This window comes from Danio rerio, chromosome 10 (assembly GCF_049306965.1).
Source record: "Danio rerio strain Tuebingen ecotype United States chromosome 10, GRCz12tu, whole genome shotgun sequence".
NCBI lineage: Eukaryota > Metazoa > Chordata > Actinopteri > Cypriniformes > Danionidae > Danio > Danio rerio.
In genome coordinates, this window is record NC_133185.1 from 4313780 (window position 1) to 4341500 (window position 27721).

The window sequence follows — 27721 nt, forward strand, 5'->3', positions numbered from 1 at the left end:
ATGCTCCATTCAGCCATTGTTGTTTCTGTCAGCTTTACCTTTAATGAAATATTTAATAAACTATTACGGCTCCGAACAATGTTTAGTGTCTAATTTTTATGTTTTTTGATAAGTAGTCATGTAAGAAGCCAGAAAAAGTATGTCCTGGCAGTTGTTATTTTGTATTATTACTTGACTGTATGGAATACTTGATTCTGATTGGTCAGTCTAAACTATGTTATTCTTAAATGTCTATCGTTGAAAATAATAGCACAGGCTCATCTAGCTAGTTCAAATCAACTACGTCAGTTAATACTGTATGTTCACGTCTTTGTCTGTCTGTTTGGCGCCATCTATGTTGATTGGTGTATAATTCATTCAGCCATTTTCTTTCTGTCAGCTTTGCCTTTAATTTGATATTTAATAAACTATTACGGCTCAGAACAATGTTTTGGGTCTATTTTTTTTACATTTTGGGTTAAGTAGTCATGTAGTGAGCCAGATAAAGTATATCCAGGCAGTTTGTTATTGCGTATTATTATCCGACTTGATTCTGATTGGTCAGTCACAACATTCCAAGATATGTTATTCTCAAATATCTATAGTCTATATCTACCGTTAGTAAATACGTTCACATCCATATAATCTGTCACATTACTGTTTTTGACTGTTTGGCACCATCTTGTGACTGAATCCTATGTAGGTTAGTGTATGCTCCGTTCAGCCATTTTTGCTTCTGTCAGCGTTGACTTTAATTAAAGAATGAATAAACTATTACAACTCAGAACAATGTTTTGTGTCTGATGTTTACATTTTGTGGCAAGTATCTATGTAATAAGTCGGAAAAAGTATATCCAGGTGATTGTTTTTGAGTATTGTTACACAACTGTCTGCAATACTTGATTTTGATTGGTCTATCAGGACATTGCAAGGTATGTTATTCCCAAATAACAACCATTGAAACTAATAACACACACTCATCCAAGTACCTCAAATCATCTAGACCTTCAATGAATACTCTAACATCCACGTTTGCCCGTCTGTCACACTACTGTTGTTGACTGTTTGGCGCCATCTTGTGACTGAATAGTACGTAGGTTAGTAAATGCTCCCTTCAGCCATTTTTGCTTCTGTCAGCTTTGACTTTAATTAAAAGAATTAATAAACTATTTCGACTCAGAACAATGTTTTGTGTCTGATGTTTACATTTTGTTTCAAGTAATTACTATGTAGTAAGCGCTATAAAGTGCATACAGGTGCTTGTTTTTGCCGAATAAAGCGATACGGGCCTTATTCTGCAACCCTCTGTATACTTGTGGAATACATTGCTGTGAGGTTGCTACGGTGTTTAATATTGTTGCTATGATGTTGCTAACATGTTTTGCATTGTTAACACTGTGGTGTGGGATTACTAAGGTCTTTTTGTGGCTTTTCTACAGTGTTTTGAATGATAGTAATAGCTACAAAGTCGCTTTCCGAGGGGCTGTTAGCAGGTTGCTAGGATGTTCTGGATGGCTGATTATTGGCCCAGATTGGCTACAAAGGTATTATTCATGTCTGTTGCACAACCAATCAAATGGGGTTTGTTTTAATCCCCTAACTCAAGTATGAGCAACAGCGCTTGACTTCCCGAATAGCTCTAATGCTAATGCAAGTGCGAATGCAGTGATTGTTTAAAATACTAATCCCGTGAGCGGCTCCATGAGAGTTGGTGGTGATTGTTTCATAATGAAACCTAATTAAGGTTAATAAAGTGGATGAGAGGTGAGACGCCGTACTCTGTGTGAGATACACAACATTACGGGCTCGATGACTTCATAGAAATGCCTTCAGGCTTTTTTCTTTTGAAAGATTTGTGCTGCGTCTTGACGTCGGCTTTCACTGTTAAGATAAAAGTCAGTGGATCTCGCTCAGTCTGTTTCGACTCGTCTCACAGCGCTGCTGATGCAGCTCTTCTAAAGTCTTTATAATTCCCACATTTATGTTTAATACTGAATTCATTTTTAACTACTTCTGCTGATGCGCTGCTTTGTAGGGAAACTTACTGTAAAGCATCCCGGAAAGATTTCCACGAATACCAGTGAAAATGTGAAACAAGATCGACTTGTGCTTCTTTTAATGAAGCATTCCTATGAAACTGAATGTTTTAAGGAATATGGCAAACTAGAAATGCCATCATAAAACAGTGTGTTAACATGGCCTTATTGAACATCATTCATTGTATTTTTTATTCCAATATAATTTTACAATAATATCCACTTGTTAATTGGTGAGGTATGAAGTTCTGTTTGCGGGTTCAAGCCGCTACTCAGTTGAATTGAGAAAATATAAAATAATGACTAGTCATATCACACATTAAAGTGAACTTATATAAAATCATGGTGTTCACAACAGCTTGTAGACTTGTTGCATCATCAACACCAATATTTTAACAATTTATAAAAAAATCATTATGTTTTTGACCATTGGATATTAGGTATATATATATATATATATATATATATATATATATATATATATATATATATATATATATATATATATATATATATATATATATATATATATATATATAAATACGTGTGTGTGTGTGTGTGTGTGCATATATAGTGTGTGTGTATATATATATATATATATATGTATATATATATATAAATGTGTGTGTGTGTGTGTGTGTGTGTGTGTGTGTGTGTGTGTGTGTGTGTGTGTGTGTGTGTGTGTGTGTGTGTGTGTTTGTATATAAAAAGCAATACATTTGCTTTGTAAACTTTTATTATTATCATTTGATGAGTCTTCCCATACAGCTTGATATAGTGCTTGGACCCGAAAGTGGCTTCACGTGATGTTACCCTTAACAAGCGGACACATTTAAAACAAGTCCATAAAATACAAAGTGCCACTTTCACAATTCACATACTCATTAACACAAAATTTACTTCAATTAAAGATTAAACTTCATTCTGCCATAATTTTTTTTTTTTACTTTAAACACACAGCAAATGTATGTATATATATATATATATATATATATATATATATATATATATATATATTAGACATCCAGACATGTACAACATCCATTTCAGGAAATTATCCTAACAAACAAAACAAACGAGACATTGGTATTTCTGTGCCAAGTGCATATAAACCTTGATATTATATATATATATATATATATATATATATATATATATATATATATATATATATATATATATATATATATATATATATATATATATATATAATTTATTATATTATTAAAATTCTTACTTAATAGTAACTTCTCAACACAAAGCAAAAGTGGTGGAGAAATTATTAGCAGAATATATATATATATATATATATATATATATATATATATATATATATATATATATATATATATATATATATATATATATATATATATATATATATATATAGTTTTGCAGTGGCCCAGCCAGAGTCCTGACTTAAATCCATTAGAGAGTCTATGGAGGGAGCTAAAGATTAGGTTGATGGCAAAGAGGCTATCCAACCTGAAAGAGCTTGAGCTCATCTCTAAAGAGGAATGTGCAAAATGGGCTTTTCTATTGATTATTGATAAGGTTCTGAATGTATTGCATATATACAGTTGAAGTCAGAATTATTAGCCTCTCTTTGAATTTTTTCTTTTTCCGAAATTTTGCAAATTATGTTTAATAGAGCAAGTAAATTTTCACAGTATGTCTGATAGTATATTTTCCTCTGGAGAAAGTCTGATTTGTTTTATTTCGGCTAGAAAAAAATGCCATTTTTAATTTTATAAACAGTATTTAAATGTCAATATTATTAACCCCTTTAAGCTATATATTTTCGTCTACAAAAACAACCCATCGTTGTATAATAACTTGCCTAATTACCCTAAGCTGCCTAGTTAACCTAATTAACCTAGTTAAACCTTTAAATGTCACTTTAAGCTGTATAGAACTCCTGAAAAATATCTAGTAAAATATTATTTACTGTCATCATGACTAAGATAAAATAAATCAGCTATTAGAAATGAGTTATTAAAACTATTATGATTAGAAATGTGCTGAAAAAAACAGAACTTTATTGTTCTGTTATGTTAAACAGAAATGGGGTAAAAAAATAAATGGGGCTAATAATTCTGACTTCAACTGTATATATGTATTGTGTGTGTGGATATATATATATATATATATATATATATATATATATATATATATATATATATATATATATATATATATATATATATATATATATATAATGTATAACTCAATAAATCATATATTATTAGTATTTTATTAATTACTTAAAAAAAAATATATATATATATTTATATATATATATATATATATATATATATATATATATATATATATATATATATATATATATATATATATACTTAAAAAAATTATAATTTTAATAATTTTTAAATAATTTCAAATTTTTTTAAAGTAACCACAATTTCTCATAAGATCCAATGCTTTTATAGAAGTCATCCTTTTTTTCAGATGTTGCGGTACAATATCCATTTCAGAAAATACTACTAGCAAACAAAGCGAAATAGACATTGGTATTTCTGTGCACACATAGTATTTTCTTCCTTTCTCAGCAGTCGTATGTTGCAGTTATGTTCTCAGGTGAATCATCTGAGAAGGTAACGTAAGAAAGGTCAGCATTCATCCTACATTATGTTCCCAAGAGATTTTGTGAAGGAAAAGAAGGTTAGCATGCAACATTTACCACGTCGCTGACACGCTTCTGCAGAGTGTTGCACGCTTTCCTGTTTTTGCACTAAATGTACTCTCTGGAAGGCACAAAAACAAAGCGGAGCTGTTGAGAAACAAGCTTGAAAAGTTGGCACTTCTCAGGAAAACTTCCCACCAGATGTCAAAGACTTTTGATGAATCAATCGCTGCACGCACTTTGATGGTTGCACTGTAAACACTTTTTTTGAGCTGTTCCCCACTCATGACAGACAGTGTCGGCGAAGCTGCCATCTGCCCTTGATTAATGCCTTTAACAATCAATAAGTGAAGCATCTGCTAATCCGCAAAGCTGGCTTAGTCGTTGCATTATGAACACTCTTATTTACCCATGAACCCTGGATTATTGACCTTATTCTAAAATGCGGAAGTGCGCCTGTTTTCGCGATTGTCTTAGAACTTACGTTTCAGTCGCCTACGGGAGAAATGACAAGAAATAATAAACGGCAAAAAACGGTCAAACTACTTGCTCTACAAACAAATGTTTGCATGACTATACAGACCAAGTAGAATAATATAACAAGGAAATATCAGTTTGCAACATCAAACAGCGAAACGAGCAGTTTTTAATGTCTAAAAATGAATGGAAGTGAATGAGACCGGAAGTCTCGTGCCAAAAAGATTCAAATGGCAGCGCCCACTCGTCTGCGGAGAATAAGGTCAATAGCCCCTTTCACACATACAGACCTTTCCGGAAAATTACCGGCAATTTTCCGGAAAGGTGTGTATGTGTGAACAGGCTCTTTTTGAAAATATCGGTAAATTCGTTCTGGCTATTTTCCGGAAAGAGAAGTTGTAACTTTACCGGTAATTTGCCGGAATGCTGCGCTGTGTGAACGCAAAAGGAAGATTGCTGGAATAAGCACATACACGTCTAGACCGTGCTGACGTGAGACGTCTGCTTTAGCCAATCACAACAGTCAGACACATTCACGTCCGCGCGGTTTATGAGAATAAAAGCCTTTGAATATTTTCCCAGACACGTTTAGCTGCTAGAAGTTAGTCAGATAACGTTTATATGTTCATCTTAATGCCAACTGTATACTTAATTATCGATAAGATGCTTATGATAAGCCGTTGTTTATTTACCTTCAAGCTTTGCGTGTGTCCATAAACAGTCTATGAGCGCCAGCACACACATATCATGTACATCTCGACATGCGAAAGTGTTTCTCTATATGTTTTCATCGAAGTTGTTCACAATACTAATCCATCCACAGAGTTTGTGATGTAGTCAAATGTTTACAAATACAAGCGCAGCCGTTTAGAGGTCATTTCTGGTGAATGATGTCAGAATTACCGGTATTTTGGAATGGATGTGTGAACGGTCTTTTCCGGAAAAATTCCGTAACGTCCTCCCCTGTGTGAACAGCGCTTTTTTGAATATACCGGTAAAGTCGTTCCGGAAATTTTCCAGATATTTACCGGTATCACTGTGTGAAAGGGGCTATGGAGTAGGGCTGCACATTTTATTGATTCAGTATTGATATTATTACCCCTTTTCACACATACACAATTTTCCGGAAAGGTGTGTATGTGTGAACAGGCTCTTTTTGAAAATACCGCTAAATTCGTTCTGGCTATTTTCCGGAAAGAGAAGTTGTAACATTACTGGTAATTTGCCGGAATGCTGCGCTGTGTGAATGCAGAAGGAAGATTGCTGGAATAAGCACGTACACGTCTACAACTTGCTGACGCGAGACGTCTGCTTCAGCCAATCAGAACAGTCAGACGCATTCACGTCCGCATGGTTTATGAGAATAAAAGCCTTTGAATATTTTTCCAGACGCATTTAGCTGCTAGAAATTAGTCAGAAAACGTTTATATGTTCATCTTAATGCCAACTGTATACTTAATTATCGATAAGATGCTTATGATAAGCCGTTGTTTATTTACCTTCAAGCTTTGCGTGTGCCCATAAACAGTCTATGAGCGCCAGCACACACACATATCATGTACATCTCGACATGCGAAAGTGTTTCTCTATATGTTTTCATCGAAGTTGTTCACAACACTGATCATCCACAGAGTTTGTGATGTAGTCAAATGTTTACAAATACAAGCGCAGCCGTTTAGAGGTCATTTGTGGTGAATGATGTCAGAATTTACCGGTATTTTGGAATGGATGTGTGAATGCTCTTTTCCGGAAAAATTCCGTAACGTCCTCGCCTGTGTGAACAGCACTTTTTTGAATTTACCAGTAAAGTCGTTCCGGAAATTTTCCATATATTTACTGGTATCACTGTGTGAAAGGGGCTATAGTGTGTGCATTCACAATAGTCACACCGCTGGACATGCAAGGTTGAGTTGGGTTTATAGTTGACCAGCATCACACCATCTTTGTGTGGAGTCACAAAGTTTATCATTTGCATGTGTTTTTAAGGCTTGTGATGAGCATTTCAGAAGAGTTTAAAACATTCAGGCTCAATAAATAACATCAGTTGTTACTTTAATAAAAGTTAATTCTATTTAATTATTGGTACGATAGAGACTGCACTTTGATTATTCATTATGTGAATACCTGAATATTGTTTGGAGGTGTTGTGTCATTACGTACTTCGTTATTAGGAAAATTACAATAAGAACTTAGATAAATCATATGTTGTTGTGATCATGTGTTTATTAATCCAATTGAATCAAATGAAAGCAGTTTAATCTTCTGTTTATCCTACGAACGCTATCAGGCGGTTGAGTGGTGTAGTATCATATGAATGACAGGATTTTAACAGCAGTAACAAAATGGGAGGGTGGCGGGAGAAATATGAGAGACTCCCGGGACATTTGGTCAAGGCATTTTTTTTTTTCCATGCAACTTGTGAGAGTGAGAGCGCCCTCTGGGTTTCTGGAGGATTTACTACCGATCATATCATTATTCATCATACATACACTACAATGGCAGCTTCTGCTAAATCGCAATCATAAGTAGTTTTGTATAACAGACTGTACTAATATTGAGGACCGGAGGTGTGAGGGGACAATGTTGAGTAGGCTGATGAGTCTACCGGGGGTTGAGTGGTGCAGTATCACATGAATGACAGGAGTTTTTCAGAGAGCAATAACAAAATGGGAGGGTGGTAGGAGAAATACGGTAGACTCCCAGGGCATTTCTTCTAGGTTTATTTTAGTTTTTCTGTGCTACATGCGAGAGTGAGAGCGCCCTCTGGCTTTCTGGAAGAGATTTACTACTGATCGTATCACCATACACCATACATACACTACAATGCCAGCTTTTGCTAAATCGCAATCATAAGTAGTTTTAAAAATAGACTGTACCAAAATTTAAGACCGAGGTGTGTGAGGGAACAATGTTGAGTAGGCTGATGAGTCTACCGGGGGTTGAGTGGTGCAGTATCACATGAATGACAGGAGTTTTTCAGAGAGCAATAACAAAATGGGAGGGTGGTAGGAGAAATAAAGGAGACTCCCGGGGCATTTCTTCTAGGTTTATTTTAGTTTTTCTGTGCTACATGCGAAAGTGAGACCGCCCTCTGGCTTTCTGGAAGAGATTTACTACTGATCTTGGCACTATACATACACTACTAAATCGCAATCATAAGTAGTTTTAAAAATAGACTGTTGAGTAGGCTGAGGACAATAAGGACAATGTTGAGTAGGCTGATGAGTCAACCACGAGTTAGGTGATCAGTATCATTCTATATACGCGAGTTTTCCGGGAGTAATAACAAAATGGAAGGGGGTCGGGAGAAATACGGGAAACTCCCGGGAAAAAACAAAACAAACAAAAAAAACGTGTTGTCTGCTATATACCCCAGGAGTGATCAGCACTTTTCCATTCTCATTCTAAAAGTTCTGGCATCAGAACCAGTGCAATTAACACCAGTGCACATGCTCATCTGTCAGCCGCCACTCTGATGCTGATTCCGCAGACAGGTGTGATTACAATAGTAGGTTTCTTTGCCGTTTTTTTGGGCGGTCCATCATTGTGCAGCATGAGGAAGATGTAACAAGCGGTGAATGCCGAATGCACATTGATTACGGTCCTGAAGTGTGACCTTTTTTTAGCGCATCCGTTCACAGTTTGATGTGAATTGTCGATCGATGGCGCCCGGCGCTGGCACATGCATGTGATTGCACAGTAAATGTGTTTTGCCCACCAGCGGAGTTTCAGTTGGATGGGTTTGTCATATTACATTTTTTTTACAGTGTCTATGTACAGAAAAGTGTTCTCTGGTGATGTGTTTGCTGTTGTATTGTTTTGATTTATTATCTATAAATGACCATGCTGCTAACTTAAGTACACTGTAAAAAATGTATTCACAAAAATGTCTTGACAACAAATCTTTTTTACGCTGCTTTAACTCGTTTTAATAAAATAATCATGTTTCAGCTAAATTATTTAAGTTATACAAAGCTTTACTAATTTTAATATTTTTAGTCTGATTTTAGTCTGACTGATGTAAGTTATGATGACTAGAAAAGTTCATTTGTTTCAACTTAATTTTATTTTTAAGTGTAGCAGTGACAGTACACTAAAAAAAAGATTCAAAGATGATTCCTTCGATTAACAAAATTTATTTTCAGCTAAGTGGTTGTAAACTATTTATTTGGGCTGAATGTAAACAAACAAATAGGCCTTTTTCACGGACGGAAGACCGCACATCCGGTTGAGCGATAGTTGCATATCCTTACTTCCGGCCGGAGCAATAGAGTCAGATACGCCATAGTTTTCACTACCTCTTTGAAAACTTACAGCTTTACAGCGGGTGTTTATTGTCTTGTGGACTGACATCTATCGCTTCACACTCAAAAATAAAGGATATACGTTTTTCCACAAAAATTGCGTTTTATTTATAAAGGTGGGTGACGGTCCAAACGTTAGCATGGTTTAAGAAAGGCTGTTTACATTTGTGCGAAATGTACCTTTATCATAGCGTATGCTCTTGGTTTTAAAATGTTAAGAAATATAAGGGAGCTAACGTTCATTCATTCATTCATTTTCTTGTCGGCATAGTCCCTTTATCAATCCGGGGTCGCCACAGCGTAATGAACCGCCAACTTATCCAGCAAGTTTTAACGCAGCGGATGCCCTTCCAGCCGCAACCCATCTCTGGGAAAGGGAGCTAACGTATATAATAATAAATGTTTAAATACATGTTTAATATGTAAATGTATAATAAATATGCGATTTAATAAATATTTGATGTGAGGGAACCTGGATCTTTACTATATCTGTACGTACATGGATGAGTGTGGAGAGGTAAGCGTGATCGAACACCCAATCAGGGGGGAGAGCATGCTAGGAGCCCGGCGGCTAATCAGCGGGTCAATCAGAAATGATAAATAACACCTGTCTTTCTAGTGATTGGGCCGGAGAGACTCCCTTCTTAAGGAGAACGGGAGGAGCAGTCGGGAGAGGAGAGAGCACACACACACACACACCCACGCACACAGTTTGCTAGTGCTGTGGAAAAGCAAAATAAAATATATTGCTTACCTGATATCGCCGACCCTGTCTTCTTCTTCCCACACAACAACGAACAATACTACAGTGGTGCCGAAATCCGGGGAAGGAGAAGAGCCTCACTGCCAGAATGACCACTCCGTCAAGAATGCCATTTGCGGAAGCTATCCAGGCCCTCTCGGTCCTCCACCAACAACAACATGAGACGCTGGTGGAACTGAAGAACATCCAGGAACAACATTTCCAAGTCCTCATGGAGGCCCAGCGGGAGGACCGCGAGCAAATCCGGAGTCTGCTGTCCCAGGGGATCCGGCCCGCTCCGACATCTGCCGCCCACCCTCCCATCACCTTACAGAAAATGGTGCCGGAGGATGATCCGGAAGTGTTCCTGGATCTTTTTGAAAAGATGGCTGAGGCGTGTGGCTGGCCGCGGGCTGAGTGGCCGGTACGAGTCATCCCGCTGCTCTCGGGCGAAGCCCAGATCGCCGCACAGCAGCTACCGGCCCAGAATCTCCTGGAATACGCTCATCTGAAGCGAGCTATTCTCCAGCGGGCCGGCCGCAACCCGGAGGAGCAACGTCAGCTCTTCCGATCGCTGGTTTTGGCTGAAGGCGGCCGGCCCTTTGTGTTCGCCCAGCAGCTCCGTGACGCCTGCCGCAGATGGCTGATACAGGATGGCCGAACCACCGCCCAACTGGTGGATGCCGTGGTGCTGGAGCAATTCATCACCCGCCTCCCCTCCCGAACATCGGAGTGGGTCCAGTGCCACCGGCCTGATGATCTGGAGACGGCCATCCGACTGGCGGAGGATCACCTGGTGGCGAGGTCCAGGGTTGGCGAAATAACCTCTCTCTCTTCTCCCCCTCTCTCTCTCTCTCTTCCTGTTCCCAGGCCCAGACTGCGGAGACCGCCCACACCTGCACCCAGACGGCGGTGCGCAATGGCGGATCTGCCAAACGTCCCAAGAGGGGCGGGGCCTCATTCGGGCAGAGGGGTGGAGCAACGACCCCTGGCGGTTGCCCAGACACTGCCAGGATTCTCTCCGGTTCAATCGGTTGCTCCTGCTGGCCCCGGGGGTATAGTGGGAAGGTCTGGGCCGATGCATTTGCGTCGCGGGCACGAGGATAGCGCACCAAAAATCTGCTCCGTGAAGGAGGCGAGTGCGCTGATTCGCGTCCCCGCCACGCCAATCGTCGCCCCCGGTCGCAACGGGCTATACCGGGTACCAGTGAGTATAAAAGGGGGTACATATCAAGCTTTGGTGGATTCGGGGTGTAACCAGACTTCCATCCACCAAAGCCTGCTTCAAGACCCGGCATTGGATATGAGCCGCACGGTAAGGGTAAGGTGTGTGCACGGGGATGTAATTCACTACCCGCTGACGGCAATAGACATTCAATTTCGGGGGAAAAAACATAGAGTAGAGGTAGCAGTTAACTCGCACCTCAAACACCCGCTAATTCTGGGAACTAATTGGCCTGGATTTAATAGATTATTGGGAGTCTTATGTGCGGGTGCTTCTTGGAAGAAGAAATCGCCGGATAGGGGACGTGTCGCTCAGCTGGGGGAATCCCAGGCGGTGACGTCACGCGCTGACTCAGGGGAAGGGCTGGGAATTTCCCGGTGTAAAGACTTTCCCCTGGAGCAGTCGCGTGATGACACGCTAAAACATGCACTCGAAAGAGTGCAGGTTATTGATGGGAAAATCCTCCAGCCTGATAGACCCCTCTCCTATCCGTATTTTGCGGTTATTAATGATAGGGTGTATCGAGTGACCCAAGACGCTCAGACAAAAGAAGATACAACCCAGTTATTAGTACCAAAGAGCCGCCGGGAAATGCTTTTTCAGGCGGCTCATTCTAATCCTATGGCCGGACATTTAGGTCAGGCGGCCACACTAAATCGCCTCATGACCCGATTCTTTTGGCCGGGCATTCACGGTGACGTCAGCAGATGGTGCGCTGCGTGCAGTGAATGTCAGCTGGTAAATCCGCCGGCCACCCCAAAAGCGCCGTTGCGCCCTTTACCAATTATGGAGATCCCCTTCGAGAGAATTGGTATGGATCTCATCGGGCCATTAGAGCGATCCGCACGCGGGCATCGGTTTGCATTAGTTCTGGTGGATTATGCAACCCGCTACCCGGAAGCAGTCGCGCTCCGTAATATCTCAGCCAAGAGCGTTGCGGAGGCGCTGTTTCGCCTCATCTCCCGTGTGGGAATCCCCAAGGAGATTCTCACTGATCAAGGCACCGCGTTCATGTCACGCACGATGCGCGAGCTTTACGGATTATTGGGCATTAAATCTATTCGCACCAGCGTCTATCACCCACAAACAGACGGGCTGGTGGAAAGATTTAATCGCACGCTTAAATCAATGATCCGTAAATTCGTTCACGAGGACGCGAAAAATTGGGATAAGTGGTTGGAGCCCTTATTATTCGCTGTGCGGGAGGTTCCCCAAGCCTCCACGGGGTTTTCCCCCTTCGAGCTTCTCTACGGCAGACAGCCCAGAGGGGTTTTGGATGTTGTTAGAGAGGCTTGGGAGGACGAGCCTTCTAAAAGTAAAAATGAAATTCAATATATCCTGGACCTTAGAGCAAAACTCCACACACTGGGGCGGCTCTCTACAGAGAATTTGCTTAAGGCTCAGGATGACCAACGCCGGCGATATGATAAGGGCACTAAACTCCGTAAATTTTCACAGGGAGATAAAGTACTTGTACTGCTACCCACTTCCAGCTCTAAATTACTCGCCAAGTGGCAAGGGCCGTTTGTGGTCACACGACGAGTCAGTGATCTCGATTACGAGGTGGTTCGTTCGGACAGGGCTGACTCGCGTCAGATTTATCATATTAATCTGCTTAAGCAGTGGAGGGAGCCGGAGGACGTGGCGCTGGCTACGCTTGTTACTAACGAGGATGACCTGGGGCCGGAGAGCTCCGGCCGTGAACGGCCGAGCGCTCTGGTCACCGGGGGCGATCATCTCTCAGCGAGCCAGCTCCTCGACATCCGGCACCTCCAACGTGAATACTCTGACGTGTTTTCGTCCCTGCCCGGTCGTACTAACCTGATTCAGCACCATATCGAGACCGAACCGGGCGTGGTCGTTAGGACCCGGCCGTATCGCCTACCTGAACACAAGAAAAAAGTGATTCAGGAAGAATTGAGTAATATGTTGAAAATGGGAGTAGTGGAAGAATCCCACAGCGACTGGGCCAGCCCGATTGTCTTGGTGCCTAAGACGGACGGCTCGGTCCGGTTCTGTGTGGATTATCGCAAGGTGAATGCTGTGTCAAAATTTGACGCTTATCCAATGCCGCGTATTGACGAGTTGCTCGACCGGTTAGGTGCTGCTCGATATTACTCGACATTGGATTTAACGAAGGGCTATTGGCAGATCCCCTTATCTCCAATATCCCGCGAAAAAACAGCCTTCACTACGCCGTTTGGATTGCACCAATTTGTGACGCTTCCGTTCGGGCTGTTCGGGGCACCGGCGACGTTTCAGCGCCTGATGGACAAAATACTCGGCCCTCACACAGCATATGCCGCTGCTTATCTAGATGATATCATCATTTACAGTAATGACTGGCAGCGGCATATGCAACATTTGAGGGCGGTATTGTCGGCGCTGAGACGGGCCGGGCTCACGGCCAACCCACGGAAGTGCGCAATTGGGCGAGTGGAGGTAAGGTATCTGGGCTTCCACTTAGGTCACGGGCAGGTGCAGCCCCAAATTGATAAGACTGCAGCCATTGCAACCTGTCCGAGACCTAAGACCAAAAAGGAGGTGAGACAGTTTTTGGGGCTGGCAGGATATTATAGGCGTTTTGTCCCTAATTATTCGGCCCTTGTCAGCTCATTGACTGATCTCACTAAAAAGGAGGGACCGGATACCGTCCAATGGTCGGAGCAGTGCCAACAGGCCTTCTCAAAGGTAAAATCTATACTTTGTGGGGGGCCGCTATTGCACGCTCCTGACTTTGCTCTCCCCTTTGTTTTACAGACGGACGCATCCGATCGGGGACTGGGGGCGGTTCTCTCGCAGGAGGTGGCGGGAGTGGAACGGCCGGTGCTGTACATTAGCCGCAAACTCAGCAAGAGTGAGGCTAAGTACAGCACCATAGAAAAGGAGTGCCTGGCGATCAGGTGGGCCGTTCTCACTCTCCGCTATTACCTCCTGGGTAGGGAATTCGTCCTCTGTTCAGATCACGCTCCTCTCCAGTGGCTTCACCGCATGAAGGATACCAATGCGCGGATCACCCGTTGGTATCTAGCTTTACAACCTTTTAAGTTCAAGGTGATCCACAGGCCGGGCGTACAAATGGCTGTAGCCGACTTCCTCTCGAGGGCGGGGGGGGGGGGGAGGGCTGCAGGCCGGACGGCTCCCCGGCCTGAGGCGGGCGGTGGGGGTATGTGGAGAGGTAAGCGTGATCGAACACCCAATCAGGGGGGAGAGCATGCTAGGAGCCCGGCGGCTAATCAGCGGGTCAATCAGAAATGATAAATAACACCTGTCTTTCTAGTGATTGGGCCGGAGAGACTCCCTTCTTAAGGAGAACGGGAGGAGCAGTCGGGAGAGGAGAGAGCACACACACACACACACCCACGCACACAGTTTGCTAGTGCTGTGGAAAAGCAAAATAAAATATATTGCTTACCTGATATCGCCGACCCTGTCTTCTTCTTCCCACACAACAACGAACAATACTACAATGAGTATCTGAATGGAGGGAAACAGGCTTCATTTGACTCATGCACTGTGTAAATGTATAACATGTTAATTCTGATGAAATATGTCAGTCTGGAATTGTTTGTACATGTTTTTTTATTCAATGTATTGTTTTCAAGATTCGTATCCTACATTACATAATATACAAAGAGGTAGTGAAAACTACGGCGTATCTGACTCTATTGCTCCGGCTGGAAGTAAGGATACGAAACTATCGCTCAACCGGTTGTGCATGCTACCGTCCGTGAAAAAGGCCTATTAGGTTGAACATTACTAAATCTTATTTCTTTGTTTAAATTGTTTGCAGCCATTTTATAGGCATTTTTTTCTAGTGTAGTTGTAGGTTTTGCGCACATAATAAAACTTGACAACTCAATCCAAGTAAGTGAATAAACTAAATGTCTGATTCACTGAATCAGTTTTTAATGTATCAAAAATGGATTCTATGGATTATTTTGATTGATTGATTAATTTTCTTTTTGGCTTAGTCCCTTTATTAATCAGGGCCCGCCACAGCGGAATGAACCGCCAACTTGTCCAGCATATGTTTTACTCAGCGGATGCCCTTCCAGCTGCAACCCATCACTGGCAAACATCCATATACACTCATTCAAACATACACTATGGACAATTTAGCTTACCCAATTCACCTATAGCGCATGTGTTTGGACTGTGGGGGAAACCGGGGCATCCGTAGGAAACCCACGCGAACATGGGGAGAACATGCAAACTCCACACTGAAACGCTGAATGGCTCAGCCAAGGCTCAAACCAGCGACCTTCTTGCTATCTTCTTCTTATTATTATTATTATTATTATTATTGGCGGTTCATTCCGCTGTGGCGACCCCAGATTAATAAAGGGACTAAGCCAACAAGAAAATGAAATAATTATTATTATTATCTAATTACTAATTAAATCCATTTTTGTTTAATTCTTGGTTTACTTCTTGTTTAATCCATTTTTGTTTATGTATTTCTCATTTTTATTTGTTTAATTGTTTTTTAATATAATTAATTGCTGTTATTTTTTGGTTTGCGTAAATATAATTGTGATTGATTTTCTCAGTTTATTAATTGGGTTAAATTACAATTAAGTTTAATCTTTAGCACTTTGAGATCCCAAGTGTTTCATTCGACCAGATAATTGACTGTAATTAATAATTTGATGTATGAAAGAATAATTAGATTCATTTTGTGTTGATGAAAGAGCTCAGCTTGCCCAAATATCAGTGTAGTTAGCTACTTTTTTAAAATGTATATCTTGTGACATGTTTCTAGACCTACACTGAGTCTAGGGGTCCGTTCTTCGTACCTCGCTTAAATGATCTAAGATGATTTGGCAGATCCTGGATCTTTTAATCTTGATAACTGATCTCTCGCTAATTTGGTTCTTCAAACAAGTTCACGAATCAGATTAGAATGTCTGGATAAACTGATCTGAGATCGCTGCGTGTGTTATGAAGGACAGATCTATCGATCCTCGAAATCATGATCAGCAATGCAACGATTGGCTGACGGCATAGCAGCGTAATGACATCATCTGATTAATATTCAATTATCCATGTGAGCAAAATTACATCAAATTAGCAGTAAATGGTTTGTTAAATATGACACGCAAGAACTTTCCACATTTGTTGTGAGCTGCAGGCTTCACACTTTCATTTGTCAAGACAAGAGTATTCATCATGTATTTCAATGCAAATCAATGCATTTAGTTCTACATTTAGAAAAGATTTTCTTTATTAATGTAGCCATTTTTTAATCGGTGTATAAAGAATAACTGGTTGTTTACAAAAGCATTTTGATATTGGTAAAGGTGTCTGCAACTTTTGTGAAGCATCAAATCACTGGCATATTAACTATCAAAACATGTTTATGACTGCATAAATGTATTATTGCTTAAAAAAATCACATATTGTGCATTTCTATTATACACAATTTGTTCTAAAGCGATCTAAAAAGTTCATTTCAATAAGTTTTCTCTTTGCACCAGATGGCAGTCTTTGTACTTTCATTTCGAGGGTGCAGATTGCATACGTTTTATTAATATGTATAACTTTATTTATTTTATTAATGACTATAACTTTATATATATATTTAAAAATTATGTATTATTTTCCCAAGTGTATATAACTACTACTGTAAGAAAATATCAGAATTCGGTAAATACTTTCTGTATTATCTTTGCTTGAACTAAGCCGATCTAATCCTGTTTATATGAATTAAACCTGCTCCCGATCAGGTTTGACCTAGCAGAACTGTTGCCATGACAACAACTCTCGGATCAGCTTTGAAGAACGAAACGATCCTGGATCGTGTCAAATCGTCAATATCCAAATCCAGCTAACTGAGTAATCCACGTACGAAGAACGGACCCCAGGTCAAGTTTTAATCTTGTTTATTTTTTTTGGTCCTGGACTTAATCTGCTCTACTTGTCTGATCATTCATCAAAGCGAAAAATCAGCTTATGTGGCTATTAAAATCCCACATGACTGGTCATTACGACCATAAAGGCCCATCACTGGATAAGTTTGCCATTAAATCCCTGCACAAATGTGCCATGATGAAGTTTTATTCAGCCTCTTAATTGTTCACTTCTCGTTGTGTTTTTGAGTAAGTCAGGTGATTAGTGGCACAGCAGAGTCTGGCTCAGTAATTAGTCCTAAATAACCTCGTTTGCTTCGTCTCTTCATCGCACTTTCTGCCGGTGTTGCTTTCGCCAGAATCGCAGCAGGTGAGGTTCTGGAGGGGGCGACTGTTGCCAGGCGAATGTTGCTAGGCAGCCAGTGACTCCATCAGGGGGGCGATGTGTACCTGCATATAGGAATGTTAAGGGCACTTATGTTCAACTAGGGTGTACATTTAACACAAGAGCACATCTTAGGTTGCATTTCACTCTTAGAAAAAACTAAACAATGACTGCATTTAGATGCATTAATGTGACGGATATGCAAATGAGGGACTTTAATTTGTTTGTATTAATCAGATTGGATTCTAATTACTTTAATGCAAGTAAATAAACACTGTATTTATAAATAGATATACATACTTGATCATTTGAAATGTGATATGCTTAATTTTCGATTTTTTTTTTGGTCTAAAATGATGGAGTTTCATCTTTTTAGTGTGATTTATATAGAAGACGCTTGCTTTTAAGCAGTGTGACAGTTGTTTACATGGCAAAAATAATTTCACTGTAGAACTACAGTAGGAATCATTTGTTTTGGAGATGATCAGATTAAAATGTGAATTAAATTTTGCTATATTATTTATATAAACACAATAAAAATATATAAATATGAATAGGGGGCGACGCAGTGGCGCAGTAGGTAGTGCTGTCGCATCACAGCAAGAAGGTCGCTGGTTCGAGCCTCGGCTGGGTCAGTTGACGTTTCTGTGTGGAGTTTGCATATTCTCCCTGCGTTCGCATGGGTTTCCACCTTGTGCTCGGGATTCCCCCACAGTTACGTTGTGTGCACGTTGGCACTGTGACGTCTAACAGACGTTGGATTTTGGTTTGTCATATCTGATAAATATAAATATCAGTTTGACATCAACATGACGTTGGTTTAAGATGCTAGCTCGATGGTGGAATTTGATCCCTTTCTAACACAACCTAAAATCAACCAAATATCAACATCATTGTTTAACATCAAAATAAAGTCCTTAGATGCTGGCTAGACATTGAAATTTGGCCACCCGAAATCACGACCTAAATGTAACTTAATGTTAACGTCTTATGACATTGTTTGTCTGCTGGGGAAAATTATAAAGGTTTGAAACAAGTAAAAAGGGTGAGTAAAAAAAAATAAAAATAAATGCTGGGTTTCACACATTTGATTTGTGTTGGGACAATGTGAAGGATTTAAGCTTACCTATTAGTTTTTACATATTTAAGTGGATTGAACATAAAACAATCAAGTTATTTTTTCCCGCCAAAAAATGATAAACTGTATTATTTCAGCTCATTTTAAATAAATAGTTTAAACAGACAGCAAACTAAATTTTGAGTGCATATTTCACAAATGTTTGCATACACTTGCATATACAGTATGTCCAGGGCTTTACATTAACACCCGCCAAATGCGGGTAGATTTCGGCGGTGACGGGTAAGGCAGACACTCCCACTAGCCACTTTGGCTGGTTGAAAATAATTTTCCCAGATAATAATTCTTGAAAGCAGGGTTCGGCAATAAGGATGGTCCAATATGCATGCACAGGCGATCGAGAAGCAACACGACTGACAAAAATAATTGCGTTCGCAACTTTATGCAAGCAAAGCAGGTGAATACCGAATGAGACGATAATAACAGCTGAAGTAATGCGCGCGACTGTTTATAACGTGTGTGCGCTCCCGTTTCCTTTTGTGTATCGACTGTGTCTAGAAACAACTGATGCCATCGGTTCTCTTTTAAATAGACTGAACAAAAAGGGAGGAACATGCACCCACAGTCTTGCTGCTTTCAAGAGTTCCAGAGTTGACTTATTGTAAGCAGCGCCAGTTGCTTTCGCTTTAACCATTCTTTGAACAGATCATGGGTCTATCATTAACCATGTGTGTGCATGATCATCCTTTTTATTATCACAATATGTTTTTTACCTGCTTTCTTTTGCATTAATATTGTTTAATTATCTTTTTTTTTTTTTTTACAATAACATTGCTTTAATGGTAGAATACCTCCCCATTTATGTGAAGTTAACTGGTGATATGGGACCTTTAGCCAGGATATATGACTGTTGTACGAAAGGCTGCAAATAAGAGACTGTAACAGTGATATAAAGCAGTGCCTTACTCTGAATCGCGGGGACTTTTATTATGACGCATTGCCGCGCATTGATGTGGAGTGCTTCACAGTTCGGCGCACTTCCGATTTCTCCGTGAATCAGTCATTACGTTCACTCAACGAGGAGAGAAACGAGCCGAGCGAAGTCTGGAGACTCACGGCTGTATATGATTGCTGTTTGTTCCTGTTAGTTTATAAAACTGTGTGCGTCCAGAGGAAAAGTGAGTACTGTGCATTCTGACTGAGTTTAAGGACATTACTGGAGGACTTTGTTTAAGTTTGAGTATGCAAAGCTGACATTATGAGTGAATGCTAATAAGGCCTATATCGTGAGGGAGCTCACATTCAGTTAAACTGTTATATTACAAGTTGTTTGTTATGTAGTCAAATATTATGTTCATTTATCTTAAATACTGCCTTATGTTCACATTTGGGGATGCCAGTAGTTCATGTAATTATGTCACATGTATGTATTGTGATTTATCTGTATTGTGGAAGGAGTAATAAGCACACATTAACAAATATGTTCTTTATTCTGTTTGTTTACAGACCACACACACACACACACAAACACCACACACGGCTCTACAAGTTCATACATGCATAGATGTATGCAAAGTTGGATCTATGCCGTCTTAAGGAAGATTTAAGCACAAGGCAATACAATCATCATCATCCAGTATCCATGCCCATTCCATGTATGTGGTTAGAAGACGTTAACATACAAGTTACAACTGGCTCCCCCTCTGCATATGACTGTAATCAATAAATCATTCAAGTATATTCCTTCTCCGGCTTTGGTGTTCTAACCAACACACCCAGACCAACTCAACTCCCCTATTCAAGAGCTAGCTATTACAGTCCTGAGCTATTCTCATTAACATTTTGGTCCTTCGAGCCGGATACACAGTTGTTCTGGGAACATGAAACAAAGTTGTGAAGCATCCCGGTCCCTATCTACGCGACCTAAGCGACAGCAGAGACTGCCAAGATATCTTGAGGATTATGAGGTTGGACCAATAAGACAGCAGACGCATGTTTCACCTCATTTCAGTGTAATACAGCATATGCATGGACTAGAGGGCTGGAGCTCCCAACAAGGAGGAGCAGCTACGGAAATGGCACATTCACCAATGCCTCGTCAGGTTCAGTGGGAATCGGATGTCAGTGAGTATGATAATTACAGTCCTGGTGGCAGTTTATGTTCTAATGAACCATATACCGAGTGGGCAGATACTTTAATATCACATAGACAGGAAAGAAGTGTGCAGTATAATGTACAGACTGAAAGTACCCTACCTTATAGACATATTGAGGCTATGCCAAGCAGTTATGCACAGCATTGGAGCAACCAGAAGGGAGAACGCTCTCTTGCAACTTCAGCACAGATATCAGAACAATGGCCAATGCCACCTCCACCTGTTCAGCCTGACTTTCCAGCCCAACCTGAAGTTGAGGAGTATGATAACTGGGCCCCGCCTCCGCCATGGCCATCTGCAGAAGTATTAGCACCGCCAGAGCGTGAGGAAAAGGATATGGTTGCTATCATAGATAAAATGATGAATGACCTCCAACTCATGAAAGAGAGTGCTGCATCCCGCTTGACATCAAAGGGTCATCTGGCTTCAACACCCATGAGAACAGAACCTCTACACTTTAGAAAGGCTAGCCAGCCTAACGCCATTCAGTCTCAACCTCGAAGATCACATCATTACTCTCCAGTTGCTGGCTCCCCTCATGTTATTGATCATTTTGAACCTGCAATCCCACCTAGACACTCAGCTAGGCCTCACGTAGTTCAACGAGCCTCCTCTCAATACTTACCATATCAGTCTTCATCAGTTAGATTTGAAGAGAAAGAATACAGAGGGCCGGCACCAAAAATTCCTTTCTTCATTCATAGAGACCCAATGGAGTTTTCCCGGCTGAAGCTTGCCTTGACGAATCTGTTGCCAGCAGAATCCTCAGAGCTTTTCAAATATCAGGTTTTAGTAGATCATCTGAGGTTGGAGGAAGCTTGCCTAATAGCGGACTCATACATTAACTCACCCATGCCATTTTCTGACACGATGGCTGCATTGAATGAGAAGTTTGGGCAGCCACATCATGTTGCTTTAAAGAAGATAGCTGCAGTCATGGACTCACCAGAGATAAAGCGAGGAGACACAGCAGCTTTTGAAAGGTTTGCTTTGCATGTGCAGTCTTTAGTAGGCATGCTAAAAACACTGGGCCCTGAAGGGGAAGCTGAATTAAGATGTGGCTCGCATGTGGCACGGCTGCTTACAAAACTTCCAACAGAGTTAAGGGCAAATTTTCGCCGTCAGATGTTTCACCGTTCAGGCTCTACTCATACCTTGTTAGATTTGGCAGAATGGCTCCATTATGAGTCGTGGTGTCAGGGGTATGATGTCTCATCCAACACACGTGTACAAGGGTTACTAAGTTACAAAGCTGAGAAAAGACATAGTAAACCAGCAGCTTCAGTGCTTCATGGAGCAGAGGGCTCAATGGAGAGTAAGGGGATGAGACGAGAAAGTCAAAGTGCCTTTGAGACCAAAGGGAGAGGCAAGATGAGACCATACTGTCCATACTGTGACAGTTCAGAGCACTTTCTTAACAAGTGCCCAGCTATTCAGAAGCTCAACAGGGAGGATGTAATAAACTGGATAAAAGCAAATAAAAGATGTTGGAGATGTGGAAGATCTCACCAAGCAGCACAGTGTGATCTTAAACGACTCTGTGATTTGTGTCAAGGGAAGCACTTAAGAGTTCTTCATCAGGTGAACACACGTCCTACAGCTGAGCCACCCAAAGAAGAGAGCTGTTTAGTAAACACCAATGCTGAGATTTTGTATTTGGATCGTCCATCAGCTTCCAATAGGGTGCTGCTGAAAGTGGTGAGAGTATTTCTTCGAAATAAAGACCGAACTCTTGACACTTACGCGGTTTTGGATGATGGGTCGGAGCGCACCATGCTCCTCCCAGAAGCCGCTGATCAATTGGGACTACAAGGTAAACAAGAGGATCTTATTCTTCGCACAATACGACAGGATGTCCAAACATTAGAGGGATCAACTGTCTCATTCTGCATATCATCCTCTGCATATCCCAGAAAGGGTTTCCGGATTAGAGATGCATTTACCTCACAACGCCTCAGCCTAGCAGATCACACGTATCCCATCTCTATGCTGAAGAAAAAGTACAAACATCTGGCAGGCCTCCCGATTGAGCCGTTTGAGCATGTTAAGCCACTTCTATTGATAGGAGCAGATCATCCCCACTTACTCAGTCCTGTTGAGCCAGTGAGGTTGGGACCCCCTGGAGGACCATCGGCTATCTGCACAAGACTGGGTTGGACACTTCAGGGTCCTACTCACCTTATCCCGTGGACAACAACATCACGTCAGTGTCTACTTACCAGTGTTTTGCCACAGACTACTGAATTGATGCGAAACGTAGAAAAACTATGGCAGTTAGACGTGTTGCCTTTCCAACAGGATAAGCTAGTAGTGAGGTCAAAGCAGGACAACGAGGCTGTGGAGCTCCTGGAGACAAAGACTAAGCGAGTGGAAGTTTCTGGAATTCTCAGGTATGCCACTCCATTGTTAAGGAAAAAGGATATGCCTCTGTTTCAGGCAACTAAAGAGGTGGTTCTGCCGAGTTTGAGGAGTACAGAGAAACGGTTGGCAAAGGACACTCAACGTGCCAATGCTTACAGTGAGGCAATCCACCAGTTGGTGAAGACAGGAGCTGTCAGGAAGCTGGACCCAGGCGAGATCTCAGCAGATGGTGAGTCCTGGTACATACCACATCACCTAGTGTCTCACAATGGTAAGAATCGGCTTGTCTTCAATTGTTCTTATCAGTTTAGAGGTATGAATCTGAATGATGCCCTTCTTCCTGGACCTACCCTGGGAGCCTCTCTGCTTGGTGTTCTGCTGCGCTTTAGAGAACATGGTGTCGCAGTCAGTGGAGATATAAAGGCTATGTTTCACCAAGTCCAGCTCCTGCCAGAGGATCGGGCACTGCTCAGATTTGTTTGGAGAGACAGACGAGAAGACCCACCTGATACCTTTGAATGGCAAGTGTTACCATTCGGCACGACCTGCTCACCTTGTTGTGCAACCTATGCTCTTCATCGGCACGTCAGGGATTGTAGTGATCCAGAGGATGGTGTTAAGGACTCCGTGGAACGGTGCTTCTACGTCGATAATTGCCTCCAGAGTTTGCCAACTGCAGCAGAAGCAAAGAGGTTAGTAGACAGACTCAGGGAAGTCTTATCATTTGGTGGATTTGAGATTCGGCAATGGGCATGCAATGTCCCAAGTGCCATTAGCCATCTACCAAAAGATGCAAGATCAGACAGTATGGAACGGTGGCTATCACATGATGAGAATGGTCTGTCTGAATCAACTCTAGGACTTAGCTGGCATTGGGAGTCTGACACTTTGGGCTATAAGAGTCGTCCATTGGACTATGGTGTTCTGACCATGAGGAATGTGTATAGAGTTCTGGCTCGGCAGTATGACCCTCTGGGGTTTGTATTACCCTACACCACCCGTGCCAAATTACTGGTACAGAGTATGTGGGATAAGCATCGCAACTGGGATGATCCACTACTTCCTCACGAGCTTCAGCAGGCATGGAAGGAGTGGGAAGCAGAACTCCATTTGTTGCCTCATCTATCACTGCCCCGATCATATGTTCCAGCTCAAGTGGATCAAGCCATTGTCTCCCGACAGGTCCATATATTCAGTGATGCATCAGAAAAGGCGTATGGATCCGTTTCATACATGCGGACAGAAGATGTAAAAGGCCAAGTATACCTTTCATTTCTGGCAGCAAGATCAAGAGTTGCTCCTCGAAGACAACATTCAATTCCACGTCTGGAGCTCTGCGGTGCCCTAACAGCAGCACAATTAGCCAAGATGTTGGAAAGAGAGCTTACCTTGAAAATCGATGAAATCATACTTTGGAGCGATTCGACGACAGTGCTGGCATGGCTGCAATCAGAGTCGTGCCGGTTCAAAGTATTTGTGGGAACACGCGTGGCTGAAATACAGGAGCTTACAAACCCTGATTCATGGCATTATGTAGACTCCTCGCTGAATCCTGCAGATGACCTCACACGAGGAAAGACTTTAGAAGAATTAGCATTGCCCAATCGCTGGAGTCATGGGCCATCCTTTCTTCTTAAAGGACCCCATCACTGGCCATCTCAGCCGACAAAGTTAGCCGATCCAGATATGTCAGAGTGCAGGAAGTCAGTCTTCTGTGGTATCATATCCAATCCTGACTGGCCATCTTCAGTACAAAATAGTCAATACACAACCTGGAAGGATCTAGTTGAGGCTGTGGCACATGAGCTTCATGGGGCGGCTGATTCAAGTAACCCTATTGTTGCCTCAGAGTATCAGCAGGCAGAACTGGTGATTTACAAGAAGATTCAGCAAGACTGTTTCCAAGAAGAGTTGCATTGCCTGAAAAAGGGCAAGCCAGTGGCGCATAGCAGTCGCTTACTTACCTTATCACCAGAACTAGACTCTGAGGAAGGAATCATGCGAGTTGGTGGCCGATTGAGAAGGGCTGAGACTTTAGATCCTGGATCCAAACACCCTATTGTTCTTGATCCCAGTCATCCATTCACCAAACTCCTTATGGAGGATTACGACTCTCGCCTTTGCCACCCAGGGCCAGAGCGGGTATATGCAGAAATACGGCGCAGATTCTGGATCCTGCGTGGAAGGCAAGCAATACGTCATATGCAACATCAGTGTAAGGAGTGCAGAAGGTGGAAGGCCAAGCCATCAGTGCCTAAAATGTCAGACTTACCAGAGGCTCGTCTTCGCTTGTATAAGCCAGCCTTCTATTCCACTGGCGTCGACTGTTTTGGGCCCTTCCAGATTAAATTGGGACGCAGGTCAGAAAAGAGATGGGGCATTATTTACAAATGCCTCACTACCAGAGCTGTACATCTGGACCTCATACACAGAATGGACTCAGACTCCTTTTTGATGAGCCTTAGGAGATTCATCGCCCGTAGAGGTACTCCAGCAGAACTCTACTCAGATCAGGGCACAAATTTCAAGGCAGGGGAGAAAGAGCTTAGGGAGTCCTTTGATAGCATGGCTGCAGAGCTTCAACAACTACTAGCAAAGCAGAAGATTGCCTTCCATTTCAACCCCCCTGCAGCTCCCCATTTCGGTGGAGCCTGGGAGCGGGAAATAAGATCAGTCAAATCCGCTTTGTATACCATCATTGGAGCACAGTCAATCTCTGATGAGGTACTTCATACCGTCCTGCTGGAGGTAGAGGCAATATTGAATGCGAAACCGCTAGGATATACCTCATCTAATGTTGCAGATGTAGATGCTATCACCCCAAACGTCCTCTTGATGGGGCGGCCTGATGGAGCTCTACCGCAGATAGTGTATAATAAGAGTGAAGGACTTAGCAAAAGAAGATGGAAGCACTGTCAAGTCCTAGCAGACCACTTCTGGTCCAGATTTATAAAATCCTACTTACCCACCATGCAACAGCGGCAGAAGTGGCATACTGACACAGCTGACCTCACAGTGAACTCGGTAGTTCTGTTGATGGACCCTCAACTCCCAAGGGCTCTTTGGCCAATCGGAAAAGTCATAAAGGTGCACCTGAGCGCTGATCAGCATGTAAGGTCAGTGGATGTTCAGATTAAGGACAAAATTTACACACGACCAGTTGCCCGTCTCATTGTCCTTCCAGCCCTCCCAGAATCAGATGGAGAGTCCGCTCCCCTGTCATGACTCACAAAGACAGTAAGCCTTTCTTAGGAACAAATTGCATGCAATTTGGGGGCGGCTGTACGAAAGGCTGCAAATAAGAGACTGTAACAGTGATATAAAGCAGTGCCTTACTCTGAATCGCGGGGACTTTTATTATGACGCATTGCCGCGCATTGATGTGGAGTGCTTCACAGTTCGGCGCACTTCCGATTTCTCCGTGAATCAGTCATTACGTTCACTCAACGAGGAGAGAAACGAGCCGAGCGAAGTCTGGAGACTCACGGCTGTATATGATTGCTGTTTGTTCCTGTTAGTTTATAAAACTGTGTGCGTCCAGAGGAAAAGTGAGTACTGTGCATTCTGACTGAGTTTAAGGACATTACTGGAGGACTTTGTTTAAGTTTGAGTATGCAAAGCTGACATTATGAGTGAATGCTAATAAGGCCTATATCGTGAGGGAGCTCACATTCAGTTAAACTGTTATATTACAAGTTGTTTGTTATGTAGTCAAATATTATGTTCATTTATCTTAAATACTGCCTTATGTTCACATTTGGGGATGCCAGTAGTTCATGTAATTATGTCACATGTATGTATTGTGATTTATCTGTATTGTGGAAGGAGTAATAAGCACACATTAACAAATATGTTCTTTATTCTGTTTGTTTACAGACCACACACACACACACACAAACACCACACACGGCTCTACAAGTTCATACATGCATAGATGTATGCAAAGTTGGATCTATGCCGTCTTAAGGAAGATTTAAGCACAAGGCAATACAATCATCATCATCCAGTATCCATGCCCATTCCATGTATGTGGTTAGAAGACGTTAACATACAAGTTACAACTGGCTCCCCCTCTGCATATGACTGTAATCAATAAATCATTCAAGTATATTCCTTCTCCGGCTTTGGTGTTCTAACCAACACACCCAGACCAACTCAACTCCCCTATTCAAGAGCTAGCTATTACAGTCCTGAGCTATTCTCATTAACAACTGTGCATATGTTTTGTTAAAGAAAAAGTATAGTATTCAGCTATTTTTAGCTAGTTTCGACACATTTAAAATTTGTGTCTAAAAAATAAATTTATGTACTGTTTATGTATGGTGTGGTCAGAGATACATTGGATAAATCCATAATTTTGGGCTCTGAAAATTATAAAAACCAAGTGTAATATATGAAACCCTGACCCATTTGCTCATGATTATTGAGCAAGCTCATACACGACACACAAAAAGTGAAATGCAGACATCTCAAGTCTCCCGG

The 27721-nt window shown here is 41.7% G+C and overlaps 2 protein-coding genes across 6 annotated transcripts in view; both read left to right on the forward strand.

The window, feature by feature from the left end:
* The window catches only part of ttc28 (tetratricopeptide repeat domain 28), a 501039-nt gene that overhangs the window by 301007 nt on the left and 172311 nt on the right, over nt 1-27721 (forward strand). The gene's annotated exons all lie outside the window — the stretch shown is intronic.
* Nucleotides 19759-27349, forward strand: LOC103910966 (uncharacterized). 2 transcript variants are annotated; one of them, XR_012386068.1, is made up of 3 exons: nt 19759-19900; nt 20229-26787; nt 27116-27349. XR_012386068.1 is itself a non-coding variant. In XM_073914336.1 (2 exons), the coding sequence occupies exon 2, from the start codon at nt 20603-20605 to the stop codon at nt 26462-26464; it is 5862 nt and encodes a 1953-aa protein (XP_073770437.1). In that variant the 5' UTR covers nt 19759-19900; nt 20229-20602; the 3' UTR covers nt 26465-27349. The 2 variants fall into 2 exon arrangements, 1 of the variants encoding a protein (XP_073770437.1); XM_073914336.1 differs by having other exon boundaries at nt 20229-27349.

Bases quoted from the DNA above. Each gene is read 5' to 3' on its own strand.
- LOC103910966 (XM_073914336.1), top strand. From the start codon at position 20,603: ATGAAACAAAGTTGTGAAGCATCCCGGTCCCTATCTACGCGACCTAAG.